The sequence below is a fragment of the Blennius ocellaris genome, assembly GCF_963422515.1.
Source record: "Blennius ocellaris genome assembly, chromosome: 5".
NCBI classification, from domain to species: domain Eukaryota; kingdom Metazoa; phylum Chordata; class Actinopteri; order Blenniiformes; family Blenniidae; genus Blennius; species Blennius ocellaris.
This window is the reverse complement of record NC_137654.1, coordinates 25,585,626-25,602,974: the sequence shown is the minus strand read 5'-3', so window position 1 is coordinate 25,602,974 and position 17,349 is coordinate 25,585,626. Positions and strand designations below refer to the sequence as shown.

General features: G+C 41.0%; 1 protein-coding gene across 1 annotated transcript; it reads right to left on the bottom strand.

The window, feature by feature from the left end:
* Positions 1 to 242: 242 nt before the first annotated feature.
* Positions 243 to 16,376, bottom strand: esyt1a (extended synaptotagmin-like protein 1a). Its single transcript, XM_080496660.1, has 31 exons — positions 15,876 to 16,376; positions 14,978 to 15,019; positions 13,068 to 13,202; positions 12,732 to 12,805; positions 12,416 to 12,488; positions 12,235 to 12,324; positions 12,088 to 12,143; positions 10,372 to 10,492; positions 9,972 to 10,148; positions 9,365 to 9,447; positions 9,112 to 9,160; positions 8,799 to 8,888; positions 7,556 to 7,651; positions 7,399 to 7,470; positions 7,236 to 7,322; positions 6,956 to 7,105; positions 6,683 to 6,865; positions 6,408 to 6,584; positions 6,227 to 6,309; positions 6,091 to 6,139; positions 5,920 to 6,009; positions 5,069 to 5,164; positions 4,116 to 4,187; positions 3,945 to 4,031; positions 3,545 to 3,691; positions 2,721 to 2,842; positions 2,442 to 2,534; positions 2,215 to 2,346; positions 2,025 to 2,130; positions 1,868 to 1,917; positions 243 to 1,777 (listed from the first exon to the last, which is right to left on the bottom strand). Exons 1-31 carry the CDS (start codon positions 16,188 to 16,190, stop codon positions 1,750 to 1,752), a joined length of 3,225 nt encoding a protein of 1,074 aa, XP_080352786.1. The 5' UTR covers positions 16,191 to 16,376; the 3' UTR covers positions 243 to 1,749.
* Positions 16,377 to 17,349: the final 973 nt, after the last annotated feature.

Genomic DNA, 17,349 nt, shown 5'->3' with positions numbered 1-17,349 from the left:
CCCACACGGAGCAGAGCGCGCCTCTCATTGGTCCACGGGCCCGTCAGTCGCGTTGACCACGCCCCCACTCACATCTGTAGGCTCTGAGGGTCCGTACAGCTGGATGTCAGAGGGTTTAAATCTTTGCTTTGTCGCACCCTGGCGACGAAAAATTGTAATGACAGACTACCGGTAAAATCCCCCCAAAACAAACCAAACTGCAAAACTGGTTTTCGATTCAAGTGCAAACTTTAATCAACAATTTTCAGCAGGTACAAGATGAGATTTTGAAATTATGTCAGAGTACAGAAGCTATTTTCTTCAGATCTGGCTGTTAACTATTTCTTTTTCTATTACCACAATATTATGTAAGTGATAGTGGTAAATGTATGTTCTCCCATCACTCATATACAGTACTGTGCAAAACCTTTGAAGCGAGTGTGGACAAAATATTTTTATTCTTCCTGCAAAATTGTCAGAAGCATCCCACATTCATGTTTTTTTTTTTTTTTTTTAAATGATTATCTTATCCAGAGTTGAAGCTGATCAAAACTGACTGAAATGCAAAGCACAATCTGAACGACGCCATTAATTATCCACACTTTGGGAGTAAATAGTGGTTTCTAGAGAAAGGGAAAACACATCGGCCCTCAAACCAGAGCTATTCTCAGTGTGAGGAGAGAGTGATAACCACTACACGACTGTGTGGGATCCAAATAAATTAAAATTTCACATGTACTCAATTTCGTATTGCAGTTTCTCAAAACAATTGTCACAACAAATGTTGAGTTCTGTTTTGAAGAATTCATTGGAAATTTAAACATTATTTTTTTCATTTGAAATCACATCCAACACATTATATTCTAAAGCTCTCTTCATAAGTTCTCTGACCTTTGCACAGTACTGCATCTTGTAACAGTTTTTCCTTGCAAAACAAATCAAACATGGCTGACTGCATCAACCTTTTGCATTTAGCGCCACGAACACATAAAAGCACAGTGAAGCTTTGGTGTCAAAACACCAGCGGTACATGTTTGTTTGGGTTCTTTTTTTAAGTATGTACAAAGTTTTCTCTTCATAAAAGCACAGTGATTTTGACTCTGCTTACAGTTTCATACCTCTGTTTTCAAGTGGCAATGTGCGGGTGTAAGGTTTGTAATACTCTGGTTTATAAAAGTAACATTCAGAAAGCTCTGGTTAAAACATATAAAACTTCATCTGGAACACATTTCATAAACACTGACAACTGTGCACAGTTTCGTAATACTTAAGGCAATAATATAAATGTATATAAACAAAGTAATTTGGGGATTTGTTTGGAGACTGTAAAAAATAAAACTAAAAACGAATCTCTTTCAGTCATGTTGGATGACGTAGTCACACAACAGGATATTGACCACAGCATAAGCCCTTTTTTTTTTTTTTTTTTTTAAATAAAATTAAAAAGAGGGCTTTTACATGCTTCGAAACACATATAACCTTGGTTTATCGTGCAACATAGTTGCGTTAATATCAAATATCTACTCAGCCAAAATGTCCGTCCAGGACAGAATGAATCCAGCACAAAGAACACGTCACGAATGGAAAGCTACGTGTGAATTTCTCTTTGATGGACGGTGGTTTTTTTGTGCAGCAGACAGGTTCACTTTTTTATTTTTCTGCAGTGATGGTAAAACTTCTCATTAAAGCTGAATACAACAAACACGAAAATCACAGATCACAGAAGCAACGTCTACGTTATATAGTACCGAAGGTTGGGCGTCCGATCTTCTAGTTGGTCTCTGCTACCAAATCGAACCTGGAAAAGTGAAGAAGAACACTTGATTACATTTATTTGAAACAAACTGAATTTCATTGCAACACTAATCTGCTGAGCTTAGATTGTTACCATTGTGTGACTCCAGCCTTGATGTCGACCTGATCCAGGTCCAGTTGCAGCTAAACAGATGAAACAGCAAAAGAGCCTTGTGACAATAACTCTAGACATTTTAATGCCACCAAAGAAGGGAAATGTCGGATTAAATATAATAGATATCCGGAAATACCTTTCCAATGAGCTCCCTCTCCCTGCTCATAAAAGACACGCTGTTCTTCACAGACAGATCAAGTCGTCTCTGCGTGGACTCCTCCAGAGTAAAGTCAAAGTCAAACCTTCCGATGAAAAGATAAAAAGAGGAGAGGAGGTCATTTCATATGCTCACTCCTCTTAAACCATCATCGGCCCCTCAGTCCCACCTCTCGTTGAATTCGGGGTTCAGGTCTCTCTTCTTCGTGGCCGTTCTCCTCTTGGTGGAGGCCTTCTTGTCCGGCAGCAGGATGAAGGTCACGTACGGGTCGGCGCCGTCTTTGGAGCAAGCCGCCAGGGCTCTGTGGTCATGTGCAGACGTCACAGTTAACAACTTTTAAAGCCGATTCCGGCGACCGTGACGGCGATAAAAGAGAAATGCGTGTCATATATGAACCTGCAGGAGTAAACAGTGATGTAGAGCCTGCTTTCTTCAGTGGAGTAGCCGATGGAGAGCTTCACCTGGCCAACCGAGTTTGGGTTTTCAACGCTAAAACAAAGAATAAAAATAAAACCTGTGTATTTACTTCCATAACAATGCAAACTGTGTATTTCTTTATTTGTTGTTGTGCTTATTGTACAGAACAGCAGCTAAGGAAACTGTGACAAGTCGTGTCGTCAATGCACAAGCGTGGCCCTAACAATGGATGCATTGATTCTAATGTATAGGACTCACATGGCGAAAGCGCTTCTGTGTCTGAGGTCAAGATGGGAAGGATCCCATCTGGGTATGACTTCATCTCCGTTGGCGTCGACACCTGCATCCCGACGACACAATGCCAGCTGAGTGTCCAAGAGCTGCAGCAGACACAAATCAAAAAGGGACATCACTTGGCAGCCTCGCAGTGTTGCACGTCCGGTATACACAGTGAGCGAATTTGACCAACTTCCTCTGGTGAAATAGTCTGGTGCTTCATACTGGAGCAGAGATTTATGAAACATCTGCTATGGCCCAACAGCAGAGGCTGTTTATGTACAAATGTGTTTATGATGTGTGCTAAACACTATAACACTATAAAGCCATTATCAAAGGTTAAAATACCTTGGTGCGCCTGTGTGAATATTTACTGTTACATCCTCATGAAAATTGCAGTAAAAGTGAATCTTGCATGTTGCTAATGTTTGTAGTGTTGCAGTAGTGCTTTTTCTTTGAATTGTTTATTTCGTTAGAGCATTATAATACAATATAAACCAACAGTCTAGTGTTTTGCTCTCTATAAATGTTCCCCTTCCATTCTGATGACCATTCTCATTTAGTCACTTCCTGTCCATCCTGAGACCCTCTTGCTTATGATGATCAGTCATTGCTGTCAGATCTAATTTCGAGTAAATGTGAAACTGGAGTGACAGAAAAAAAAGAAGAAAAAAAAAGAAAGCAAAGCACCACAGAACAAGTATGTCTTTGTGAAAATAGCTGCTCAAATAACTATTGAGGAAAAGTGAGTATATGCTACATACTAATCTCGGAATGGAAGTGACACTGCAGCATGTTGGCAGTACCTTAAGGTTGGCCTTCAGCAGGATCTGGCTCTCGGGCAGAGCGCCGTCCAGCCCCAGCCAGCGGTCGACCACCAAACCCGGTTCAAGCAGCACCTCTCTCAGAGGAAGGGTCAAGGTCCCGAGAGACTGGCCCCAGCTGTGGGAGAGCTGCACGGAAAAACAAACTCACTCACTTTTTGTCACACTTTTTGACAGAAAATTGGACACACTTAATTCACCATATGACTGTTATGAACTGATCTGATTTACAGTGACACAGCTTTGATAAATATATATATATATATATATATATATATATATATATATATATATATATATATATATATATATATATATATATATATATATATATATATATATATATATATATATATATATATATATATAAAAAGAGTTTCACCTTGACTGTTAGCGTCTCATCTCTGGGGTCACGAACCAAAAAGTGGAAGGCTTCATCCCATCGTGGGGATGTGGATCGCTCACAAATCTAAGGAAAGAAAAAAATGTATTTATCATAACTTAAAAAGTAAAAGTTTTTTTTTCGTCTTTAGTGTTAAAATCATTAGTTTACCTTTGTTTTGTGTGAAACACCTTTGAGGATGATTTCTGCTCCAGCTTTTGGCTCCTTTCCATTCTTCTTCAACTTAAATAGCAAAAGAAAAAATTAAACTGTGAACTACAATATAAATTTTGACTACAAATATTAGATAGGATTTAATACTGTCAACAAGCACCTCTATTGCTGAACTAAAAAGTGGTGCGTAATACAATAAAATGGTGTTAGAAAGCCCATTTTAGTTCTCCAAATGACAACTCCAAATTTCCAGTTTTTAAGAAAGAAAGAAAGCATACTTTTTATTTGTATTCTTCTCTGGATTTAAACCATTCTATTCAGAGCTAATCTTAACAATACATTGATTTATTTTAGTACAAATTTGAGTACAAATCACTAAATCAACAAAAATCTCACCATTTGTTGTAATATCTATATACAGAACCTGAACTGCTAAAAACTTTTGAAGAAGTACAACTGTAATTTTTAGAGAATGCCATTTATAATGATAGACTATAATATGTATTTGTTATTTATAACTATGCATCCGGGTGTAAAATACAGTATCCAGTGACTTTATCCTCATTTTCTGCTCAAATGTAATTTTTTTATTTTTTGCTTCATTCAAAAATGCATCCTATCATGATTGCACTTCATTCACGTTCAATTTCCTTTTAGAAAGTTCACTCTCACATTAAGCCTTTAAAGCTAATTCTTTATCACAAGTAAACAGGTGACATCACTGTCTTTCACTGGAGCATCACTGACGCTTACTACTCCAACTAAAAAGAATACATCCCAAGCCAATAAGACAAGGCAAGTGCTTTTTTGTTAAAAACAAACACTGTAGTTTTAACACTTTGTCAGAGTCAACACAGAGGCCGGAATACAGTCTCTGTCCCATACGCCCTCGTTAAAAGCTTTGAACGTGCTCTATAAGCAACTCCAGCCACTGGTGGACATGACCTCACCGGCAGTCCGTGTGCCCGCTCCACATACACAAACAGCACCGCGGTGGAAGGAACAACCTTGTTCTGGTATGACTGCTGGGACTGGTGCAGGAGGATCTGCAGGAGGAGGTAAACATTGGGAGACGATACAAAACGAGATAAGAAATAAACTTTTAGTTACTGGGCGAAAAAAATGACTGTGGCAATTTGTTTCACATTAGAAAGATGCACAGTGATGAACAGAGGCAGCATCTGCTTCAATATGTTAGTTATCCGTGAAGTTTACTCACTACATACACACTTGCAACACCCTTGAAACCCTCGCTGCAATAACAGAGCGCTTTTCAGTTTATTAAAAAATGCCTCCGAACCCGAAGCACAAAGCGATCCTTGTTCTGTGAAAACAGGCTGCAGAAAGCTGAGATGACATTAATGTCAGACATTAGCAGACCGAGTTTAACAAACTGCGGGAATACAATCGGCGTTATTGTATCCTTGTGAAAAACATGGCTACATGTGACAAATGCCTCTTTTTATGTTGTGAAATGGGGAGTTTACATCAAGTTAGACTTGGAAAAAAGGATTTGTTCAGTAGAATAAGAAAAGTTCTTCATACAAAGGATTATCTTAAATTCTTGCTGAAACTTATTTAACATTTAAAAGTAGTTTTAATATAAATTAAACCAGAACAGGCTAGAAAACATCAAAATATTGACATCATCCATCTTAGTTTTTCTATTTGTTTTATCCTATAAATGATTGGACAGTCACAACATGTAAGAGTTATCTATCACAACTTTTTCTTTAAATTTCTTTATTTTTTTTAATAATGTGTTAATACATGCAAAATTGATGAAGAATTATTATCTAACCTGCTCCAGTCGGGGGAGTTCAGAGACTCTGGCCAACCACTCAATCACCAGGTGAACCCGACCAGACTTCACATCATTTAGGGTGTACCACTAAAAAAAGAAAAAAAAAGAAAACTATTTCTGTTAACTACACAAAATCAAGCATTTAAACATATTTCTACTGTCACAGACCGTATCGATGAACTGTGCACTGATGATGTCCCTCAGGTTAAGCTTGAACCTGCAAGAGAGTGCAAAATAAATATTCTTGCTTTCTTGTTGAAGTCAGAAATATTGTGAAAGTTTGAATAATTATGTGAAGGCGCACCTTCCAAGGAAGTCATCCTGATCAATGTCTTTATCGAATAACTCAAACTGGATCTCTTGACCCGGAAGCTGAGTCAGAATCACCTGAACCACAGAAACAAACAGTTAAAGTCAATCTGAAACCTCAAATCTCATCAGATTAAGATGGAAGGCGTAACGTTTTAGGCTTAACGGGGCACCACCTCATACAGCTCGTTCCACACGGGATTGAGGTTTTCTTTAATGGTGTGACTGCGGAAAGTCATGCCAGCCACACGCATCTTCACGTAGGGGTCGCTCTTCCCCTTCACCATCCCCCCCATGAAGTTATCTTTAGCGATGAGGTTCTGGGCCTCCACCAGATGGACTCGTAACACTCCCTGCAGGCAAAGAGAGCCCAGCAGATGTTATTTTAGTGAGTGTAAGTGGGGATGTCTGCTGCTGCTGCTCCACTGTACTTTATACATTTTTTTTTTACCTCGGTTCCAAACTCCGGGTCGGGTGTGGTGTGCTGCGGCCGCGATGGAAGAGGTTTACTCAGCCCGCCAGGCCCCAAAGGGTTCAGCTCGGCTGTGATCCCACCCGGACCCCCCCCGGACCCGGAGGATAAAGGCCGAGGGGAGGGGGTGGTAGGAGTGGCATCTTCACTCAGCCACAAAACCTACAAGGGAATGAAGTAAAATAAAAAATATGTGAGCAAAGTTATTATTATTTAACAATGGAAGTCTCAGTGCATGTGTGAAACACGAACCCTCAGGACAATTTTGACGTAGATACGACTGGCTAAGCCGGAGTTCTCCAGCTGGAACCACTGATCCATGGTGAGTTCAGCCGTGGCCATCAGACGGGAGAGAGGGATGGACAGACTGCCCAGAGATAAAGCCCGGTCGTCATCTTTCACCTGAGGACATGAACAGAAAGCTGCCATGAATAGCTGCAACAAAGGAACATTTCAGGCGAGAAAAAGCTGTTTCAGTCCAACCTCATTGAAAAAAAAAGAGGACAAATCATTTTTTAAAGAGATGATTTACTTGAATATCGATATCTTGTTTGCGTGGATCTTGAATGAAAAAGGTGAAAGCATCCTCCCACGCTGGGTTGTTGGTCCCGTAACAAGTCTGCAGAGGAAAGAGAAGATCAGTCATGACATAATAGTACATTGGCTCCAAATTGAAGGAATCATTTCCCCCTTACTTTGCTCTCTTTAGTCGTATCTTGAATAGAAATCTGCACCACTGGGCTCGGGTCCTTGTTACCTTTTCTCATCTGCAATATTTTTAATTTGTCATTGTGGTTACCAGATGAAAACTGAATAAATATCCCAACAATTTCACTATGCCGACAGACATACAGGTAGGTCATGAGCTTGATCAAGGTAGATGGCCAGAATGGCTGCAGATGGGGGATCAGCCGTCTTACTGGTCAAGTTCTGGTTCTTCTGAATCACCTGGTAAAAGAGAAAAAGAATCCAGAAAATGCAAGAAAATCATCCAGAACCATAACAAATGTGCAACCGAAGCACAATTTTAGAGTGCTTGTATGATTTATAATAATGTAATTGACAATAAGCGTTTGGTATTTCAAGAACGGTTTGAATTTAATTGTATAAATTGGAGAGGGGTTGACAGAGATCACAGGGAGGCAGAAGCTTTGTCTCCTCTGAAGATGTCAAAATCAGATCTGGAAAACAGCCCATTGCCTTTATCTTGAAGATTCCAGCTTTTGTATGTAGGTGACAGTCATTGTGTCCAACCGCATCAGAATTTGTTTGGATAAATCAGACATCAGAGATGAGACTTTAGATGTTATCTTGGGGTCTCTATGGAGAAGAAAATGTGAGACCCAGTATTTTATACTACTTTGCCTGGCATCTCTCAGTTGTGTGTTTCTGTCTAAACTAGGGGTGTGAAAGGAATGGCTCAAGATGACATTTTCCAGCTGTGAAAAATGATGACAGTACCTGCAATGTATGTAGTTGACCACCAGGAGTGTAACATATTGTCTTTCCACTTGACTTTGTATTATGTGACAAATCTGTTCAGGTGACCAGAATTACTACGCAAATGTAGAGATGTGTCTCCATTATAGATAATTTATAGAATTTGACAAGTTATTGCTTCAAAATATGAACTAATCAAACTATATTTTTGACCAAATATTTTATGCCTCCGAAGATATTAATATAATAATAAAAATCCACAACACTCATGGTGAACTTAGGCATAACAATGTTGAATTTGCAGTTTATTATATTCAGATTACAGGTTTATAATGTGTTGTAAAAGCATAGTTCATTAAATGTGAACTTCTTAATAATATGTAAATATTGTGTTGCAATAAAAGTAAGAGAGAGATTTAGAGTTCTTGTTACTTATATATTATAATGTAATTATTTACTTGTCTGACCCACTTGAGCTCAAACTGCACTGTATGTGACCCCTGAAGTCAATTGACTACATAATAACACATATTATGACACTACAATATCAAAACATTCTAACAATAAGCTTAATTCTCTATAGGCCTGGTCAAAACTCACTGCTGAGTGATTAAAACATGAAATCCAGCAGGATCGGTATGTGCAAGAGCCTCACCTCGCTCAGTCTGTCAGCAGAGGACAGCAGAGAGAGCCACTCCAGCCGGAGGTGGACACTGCCAGATGGGACGTCCCTCAGATTGAACCACTGTGTAGAAAAACAGATTATAGATGAAACACACAATTCTCTCATCTGAGCTGATTTCTCGCTAACTTACAGGAAGATGTGAGCAGATCACGAGGAGGCACATGGTGCCTTTGAAGTCATGTGTTAATGAGACATTTCTAAGAGCCAGTTAATGTAATAACTGTATTCATTGTCAGCTGTTATTTCAGATCTGAGAGACAAAATAAAAATGGTTGGTACTCACATCATCCACAATTCTGGCTTTCTTCACAATATCAAGGTCGACTTTGACCCTGAAAGAAATACGAGTACAAAGAGAAAACACACACATCCACTGAAGCCTTCGGTAAACGAGTGTGTGTGTGTGTGTGTGTGTGTGTGTGTGTGTATGTTCAAATTTACAACTGAATCGTGGTCCCGCGAGGAGGGAAGCAGTCGTGGTGATGACATGAGAAGCACACGGAAACACAGTAAATGAATGAGAATGAAGAAGCTACCTCCCCAGGAAGTCATCCTGGTCGGGGTCTTTGTCAAATACTTCCACTTCCAACTCCTGACCAGGTACTTCATGGACAATCACCTGACACACACACATAAATGGACAAATACACAATACACACAACCAATATAATACACACAACCAATATACAAATATAGATACAGCCACACGTGACATAATAACACAATTGCATGCAAACAGAATCACGATGGCAAGAACTTTTCACTACTGTGAAAGGTAGATGCAGATATTTTAACATCTATACAGCGATCAGCACAAATGCGTAAACTGAGAGCGAGAGAAGATAAATGTGTTCCTCTGCAGGCAGTTTCCGCATGATCAGCTTATCTCGGAAGCAGCAGCTTCCTGTTACCACAGAAGTCGATAAAATCGCCACAAAACAGTTTATCTCTGAAGCGCTTGTGACATACTATTATGGACTCAGAGCGAGCCCTCTGAAGGACCCCGACATAAAGCTCTGACTTTGCCACACAGACCGGCAGCAGGTGCAGCCGTTCATTACCAAGGTAAAGCCATATGTCTCACGCGTTTCCTCTCAGTTCAGGGTTGGGTTACTGTCTTGTCTCCACCTCCAGCCCTCTCACCTCATACATCTCCCTCCACTGCGGGTTCAGGTTGCTGTCCACGTGATGAGAGGTGAAGATCTGGGTTCCCACGCGCAGCACGGCATATGGATCTGACTTCCCATCAATTAAGCCCTTGATGACAGTATCCTTGGCGGTCAGGTCCTCGGCCTCCAGCAGGTGGATGCGCACAACACCCTGACGTGTTTGTGCACGTGCGGAAAAACGTGCAAACACAACACAAGCGTTAGTCGACTTTTGCAGCTTCACCAAGATTTACATCCACGTTTCCAAATGTGATTTTGCTGTATGACCTTTTTTAAGGTTGTGCATTTGCTTGCATCTTATACTCTCAGACAGATCTGCGTCAAGTCTGTGTTGGTGCATTTTTCTCAAGGCGATTCATTATGGAGACAGTTACCCTTGGGAGAGGGGAGCGGAGCTGCGCTACGTGCAGGTCGGCCACCAGGGGAACAGTGAGACGGTTGGGGAGCACCAGGTGGGAGGCTATTGCATCCATTATCATAGTGTCCGACATGGCACTGAAAATGAATGCAAGGATGATGTTGGGAATGCACAGGGAAGGTGCGTACAGACAGACTGAGGCTGAATACTACTGCTGGCCGTGTGTCGATGCACATGTGAAGCTCTTTTGGGTGACGGACGCCATCTACTGATTGCGCTGTACAAATGATGGATATATGTTATTTCCACTAAGATCTGTCCATCGCGCTGCCTAATCCTAACCCTAACCCTTAATGCTGCGCAATTTACCCATATGTTAACTATTCAAAGATCCGTCATTTGTGCAATGCAATCGGTAAATCGACACCCATCAACCAAAAGCGCCGGACACACACACACATACACAACATGAAATCCAGAAAGTCAGCCAACGCAAAAGCATGCGTTGGCTAAACATGAGGGCAGTTTTCTGGAAAATCTTGTTAGTAAATGTCCTCGGAAGAATAAATACAATTTAAGAGAATCCCATCAAACTCAAGGTATTGACATAGGTAGAGCTGATGACTCACAGTATATGTATTTTGGGTAATCCAACAACAGCATGACACTTGTGACATAAAGTGCATAAATTGGATTTTATCACATGTATTATATGTAAGAGTTCAACAGACAGCATAGAAACAGAGACACTGAAGTGCACCTTTCATATGTGTGAGACCATCAGTTCAACTGCATATTCTATATAATGGCACATATATAGAATATTCAGAATATCGTGAGTTCCATTTAAGCCAGCTGAATATAAAGTTATGGCTTCATAACTTCACAAAATACTCTATGGTATTAAGCTCTAACAATTTACAAGAATAAGGCTGGCATTGTTTGATTCAATGTCAACAAGCAAATCCCATGAAAACAACAAGGTCAGTTGCTCTTATGATACATCGTGATGCCCCAACCCCCAAATCAGTGCAATTCAGCCACAAGATTGTTTACTCATCCTGAAGCTCGATGTCCTCAAAAACATATTTAATTACAAGTTTTTCCTTTGTAAAAGCAAAATAAGTTGTCAAATTTAGTATTCAGGCAATGCAAGTTTAGTAAGTTAAAATGGTACTTTTGCTTCGAGCTATTTGGAGAAGTGGACTTGTTTGTCTCTTGAGAAATTACAAAATGCCATTATAAGCTGTATGAGCTGTCTTTTTATTACTGTATTTTGAAAAGGGCAGGAATGAAGATGAAGCGGGCAAAAGCACAAAACTATCAGCATCAAATTGAGCTGCAACACCAAACCTATGTTATATACAAATATTTTTAAAAGTGTATAATGTATTGAATTTCCCTAAAAAATTGTATTATTAAAGTGAACCATTTTCCCCAGTTGTTTTGGCTTTTGTTAAGTGGTTATCAGACTTAGTGTATGTTTACTGTTTTCATTGATACCCTGACAACAACAAATGTTTAAAAAAAACACACCAACCTTATACTTTAGAAATGGGACATTGAAGCCTGCTGCTTGTGTCAGTTCGCTTAAATTCCATTTTTCTCTCCAAGCCATGTCTTTTTGATGGCAATGAAATCAAAGATTCTCCCAAAGATAAAAATATAAACTGACCATTCAAACAAGGAGTAACCTCAGCTGTTTCCACTGAGCTCTGTTACATAAACTCACTTCAATCCGGGGATATCCAGCAGGTTGGTGAGTCCCGTCCAATTGATGTCCAGTTTCTACACAGATGAGACATGATCGCAGAGTTATGGTTGCATTAAAGGTACTAAATATGGGCTCACGATGCTATGTGAGAGTGAAGGCACGCACAGGCCTGCGGATGAAGAACATTGTGATGGCTCCTATCAGAGGCACATCTCCGATCAGCGGCTCAAGAATCACACGCAGCTTTCCGTGGAGCTACAAAGACACGAGTTCAGCTTGAAAACATGTGTTCAGACCATTGACAAGTCACTCAAATGTCAAATGATCAGAAACACTCTTCTTGTACCTGGACTCCTTTGACACCGGCTTTACAGAAGTACTTTTTGATCTCAACATTGATCTCAACATCACCGGCGTAGCTGTAAACATAGAAGTGGCGACAAATCTAAAGATAAATGTTTAACTAAGAGACGCTGCTAAAACCAGTTCTGACAAATCTATTTACTTAATTCCATTAAATAAACTAAGTTGTCCTCTCTCAGATGAGGACAAACTGTTGTATCAGAAACTTCACAGCAATTCAATACTGTATCCAAAGCCTTAAAGTGAATGATTTTCACAGTATTATTCAAAAATTGGTGGGTAAAAGTTGTGATAATTACCTCAGGTACAAGTCCAACATGACTTGTTTCTTATCGTGCTCTGTGTGAGCCTTCACACCAACCACCTTCACAGCCTGTGAACAGAGCAGCTGCTATTAGACAAAGCAAACAAGAAAGATCGAGACTTAAAATAACTCACATCAGCAAAGACGTGTGCATGAATATTAAAGTTTACACTAATCAATCCTGAGACTTGTGATAAACTGAAGTACTAATAGGATTAGTACATTATCTCGCTTATTATCCACAGTACCAGCCTGGGCTCCATCCCTTTCAGCTTGTAACACATTTATAATTTAAACAAATTGCTGTGTTTATCACAGGCCATTTGGGTACCTTGTCTCCGATGTTGACCTTGGTGAAGCTGAGAGTCTGTAGATGAATGCTGGAGGCACGGATGGCAGGAGCAATGGTTTCCACCAGCAGCTTCTCCAGATACTGGCCTATAAAGGGCCAAGCCTGCTGCAAGATCTACAAAAAAAACCCATTTATTCCATATTTTTAAGATGATTAAAATATGCAAAACACAACACAACACAACACAACACAACACAACACAACACAACACAACACAACACAACACAACACAACACAACACAACACAACACAACACAACACAACATAACATAACATAACATAACATAACATAACATAACATAACATAACATAACATAACATAACATAACAAAACATAACATAACATAACATAACATAACAGTCTAAACCAGGTGAGTAAAACACATTTTAGTTCAGGTGCCAAATACCAATCAATTTAATTTAGAGAGGTAAAATAGTCCCATAATAACCATTGAATTTAAAATTTGATTGTTGTGATGCAAAGTATACATGATGAAAATGTCTATATTATCAAAAACAAACAATTACTACCGAGAATGACTACAATCTCAACACAAGGACAATTTTAATGAAACCTTCTGGTGCAAAATACAGTGAAACGTCCCAAAACAATTTTTATTACCGGTATACGTTTTTTTCACAAACTCATCCTGACAGCACGGAAGATAGTTTGATTGCGATCTTTCATGTCTCAGCTCAGCTCTTGGTGTTGTGCCTGCTACTCTTAACACGGTTGTTAAAAAGAAAATCTATGTTTGCTATGAAATTTTTGCAATCTGCTTGGTGGCCTGGCAGGTCGGGATGGAGCCTCTTTCAGGACAGTTATGGCCCAAGGCCCTTATGTTTGACATCCCTGGTCTAAAAAAAAAAATGCAATTAAAAATGTAAAAAGTCAAATTTGTCCTATAATAACCAATTAGCACAATGCAAAATTGATCATTTGTATAAAGCCATTCCAAGTACTGATAGTCTCGACATCTGCACTCATATTGACACTAATGCTTTTCGGTGAATAGAATCAGTGTGTCTGTGTTGTCACTCCAGAGAGCCTCACACTGGTGAGAACTTATGCATTTCAGTGTGAGAGAGACGTGCCAAGTCCTGTTTCTTACAGTTCACCAATCCTGTGACCTCCAAACTCCTCATGAGAGTGATGATGCTATAACGGACTGCAGCTCCAGGCAGGTACAGTAAGTCTCTACATTATTTATGTAACAGTCACAGACTTGGTGGTCCGTGAGTATGTCACTTATTGCTTGCTTTTTCATTTGCAATGCTTTATTACCATCACAGAAATTGTTCATTGATCGTCACAATGGAAGATGAGCACAATCTGAGGCTCCCATATGCTTGTTTATGGCTGTAAGAGAGAAGCCAGATCACATGTCGTGTAGCCTGAAGGAGAGGGAGACGTGGGACGAGTGAGAGATGAGCGCAGCAAATTGCCATCCCACAATCTGTGATTCTCTCACCCAGTTCATTATGGGATTTTTATTTTTTCCCTCCAGAAGGGCATTTTGTTTTATTAGTATTCATCGCCACGCTTGCTCTATGCTGATGCGAGCTAACTGTACTGACAGAGACAAAGAAGCTTTGATATCATCTGAGCCACTCTCCCTGACTCTTAATTACACCGTTAGATTATCTGCTCTGGCGGTGAGGCTGCAATGGGAGCTGGGTCACATAAAGTCCACAAAGAGCCCAAAAGCCTTTCTTTATCTTACTGTTAAATGTGATGCACTCAGCAGCTACTCAGGGGAATCATCAAATCCTCTATATTGGAATAACTTATTTCTTATGCTGTGTGAGAAGTTCAAAACGGACGATTCACTTCAGAATAATGAATTTATCATGTGAAAATATACAGCTGGACAAACGTATCGTCGTACCTTGTTGAGCCACTCCACTTTTTCCACATCTGGGAAGTTGACCTGTGGACAAGTTCTGGGTCAGACATGAACTCAAACATGACAAAACCGTGTGAAATGACTTCAGTGTGGGTTAAACCCGTGTAAATGTTGCTATGGTAGTGTTTTGAGGGGCACAATAATTAAAGTACAGTTATTACAAGTAACATTCAGCAAGATGGAGTCATTCATTTACCTGCACAATATTGAAAAAAAAGATGGTATAAGTGTGACTCATTCAGCCACTGGCAGTTTCAGGAAGCTGGTAACCTCATGCACACAAACACAAGATTTCTTCTCTCTTGCTCTTTATCCAGATATGGTGGTCCTGCTTTCCTCTGAGGGATGTTTATGAGTCATCATGTTTTTTTTGGAGCCAGATAAGGTCAACAGTAGCTCAAGGGGAAGTAAAAGCAAACCCTCGAGGGGAATCTCTTAAACTGGATGAAATCGTTTGTCGAGCGGTCACATCAGTAACTTCTGTCTACTTTATGTAAGTTCTTCTCAACATCACTGTCACGTGTTTTTGCTTTCACACTGCAAAGACTTCATCTGGCATGTTAATTCACATTCCTCGGTGGCAGCAGTTCAGAGTAATTCTCCAGGCTCTGCACATTAGGAATGTCTAAATACAGGAAAATGCTGGGGGGAAAGGGATTTTCATGCACATTTGCAATTTGAATTGCATGAAGCAATAGTGACCTGTCATTAAATGTTTTGTTTAACTTTATTGAGACGAAAATTAAAATAAAATGACGATGATGCCACAGAATAACCAGAGAAGAACATGATAGCTGAGATGCAGCTGAGGAGCAAACTAACACATGGGGCCGATGTGGGAGAAGAAGCAACCTGGAGGAGATGACCAACGCTCACTTACCCAAGGAGGCAAATCTCTCTTGGCTCTGAAAGCCTTCTCGGTGGTGAATTCCATCTCGTTCTCCAGGAGATACATGGCAGACTTGAGCCTCATCACTTTTTCCAGGCGACTGTGTTTCCATCCCATGTAGATCATCAGCCCGAACAGCACTACGCTGATGCTGAAGCCATAGTATCCTGCCAGGTAGACGGGCAGCAGAGCTCCCAGGCATTTCACAAACGACCAGAGCACGCCGACGGAGCGCACCCCGGGCGGCGCGCCGGATGAGGCCGCCGCTGCTGGAGCCGTGCCCGGCGCTGCGTCCGAGGCTGGCATGGCGACACTCGACTGGCTTCTCTTGCTCCGGCAGGCTGTCACAGCTCCCCTGCTCAGTGGCAGTGAACACCGAAGGAAACCATCGACACCCCGGCGATCATCTGGTTAAATCATGATCACGACTTTTCGTCGAAGCGCACCCGCACACCCCTCCTCTATGTATGTTCAGCTCAGCAGGGTGCTCTGATGGGCTATTCCGTGTTTCATTTACGCGTAAAGCTCCTGTTGTGAGGGTGCGGGGCAGGCAGAGACCTGAGAGGGCGGGCTCAGCTGGAAACCCTCCTTCACATGAGACCAGTAGGAGCCCAAACCCCAAGAATTAACTTGTAGCGTCACGCACCGCCTCGGGCGGAGCATTTTTCAGCCTGCATGCAAAGTGAACTGTTTATTTCTATGTCGAGACATCAGAGGGCACGTTGTAATATGGGCAACACAGCCATAGCGTAAACCACGAAGAACTACGCCCAAACTAGTGTTGTGATGCACGCACGGGCTGCAAATCCCGTTATCTTCTTTACATAAGCGGAACATCCTCCTCCTTCTGCGCGCGCGCGCAGGCGCCCACCTCCACTGCAGCAGCTTAAAGCACTTCAGCGTGACAGCTTCATTGAGAGAAAGGTGCACTGGATCCCCTCCCTCAATGTGCTACTTACTCCCACATCCACACGAGGTTTTGTCTCTCTGCAGGAGGGAGTTATGTCACATGCACAGTGTGCGCAAGCATCCATGTTTACGCATTTAAGAAGGCGCACCATGAAGAGGTTGTCGTGTCGGTTATGTTTTGTGTCCTAGGTTTCCCCCTTGAGCTTAAAGAGTGGCCTCTTGTTGCCAGGATACAGTCATTACCTGTATTTGCTCCAGGGGCTGAAAGACCTTTAAGTGGGTAAATGTGCTGCATGGAAGAAGAAAAAAAAACCCACAAAAAACCCGCAGTGAGCCACACGTGCGTAAAAATATAATATTTGAAAACGTGTGACTCTGTAATATTAAGACATCAAGTTTAATCATGAACTTCATGCTGTGTGTTTAAATCCCCTGCATCGACCATGCTGAGGGCGGGTTTGGTGCAGGGGAGTTTAGGCCCCCTCTTTTCTTGGAAAACCAGATGTGTGGGGCTGCAGTGGTCAGACACCTCGCTTCACATTGGGATTATGAAGTT

Coding starts and splice junctions, on each gene's coding strand:
- esyt1a (XM_080496660.1), bottom strand. CDS start 16,190: ATGCCAGCCTCGGACGCAGCGCCGGGCACGGCTCCAGCAGCGGCGGCC. Junction 15,020..15,875: donor AGAGAGATTTGCCTCCTTGG/GTAAGTGAGCGT, acceptor ACTTGTCCACAG/GTCAACTTCCCAGATGTGGA. Junction 2,535..2,720: donor CACAGAAGCGCTTTCGCCAT/GTGAGTCCTATA, acceptor TCTTTGTTTTAG/CGTTGAAAACCCAAACTCGG.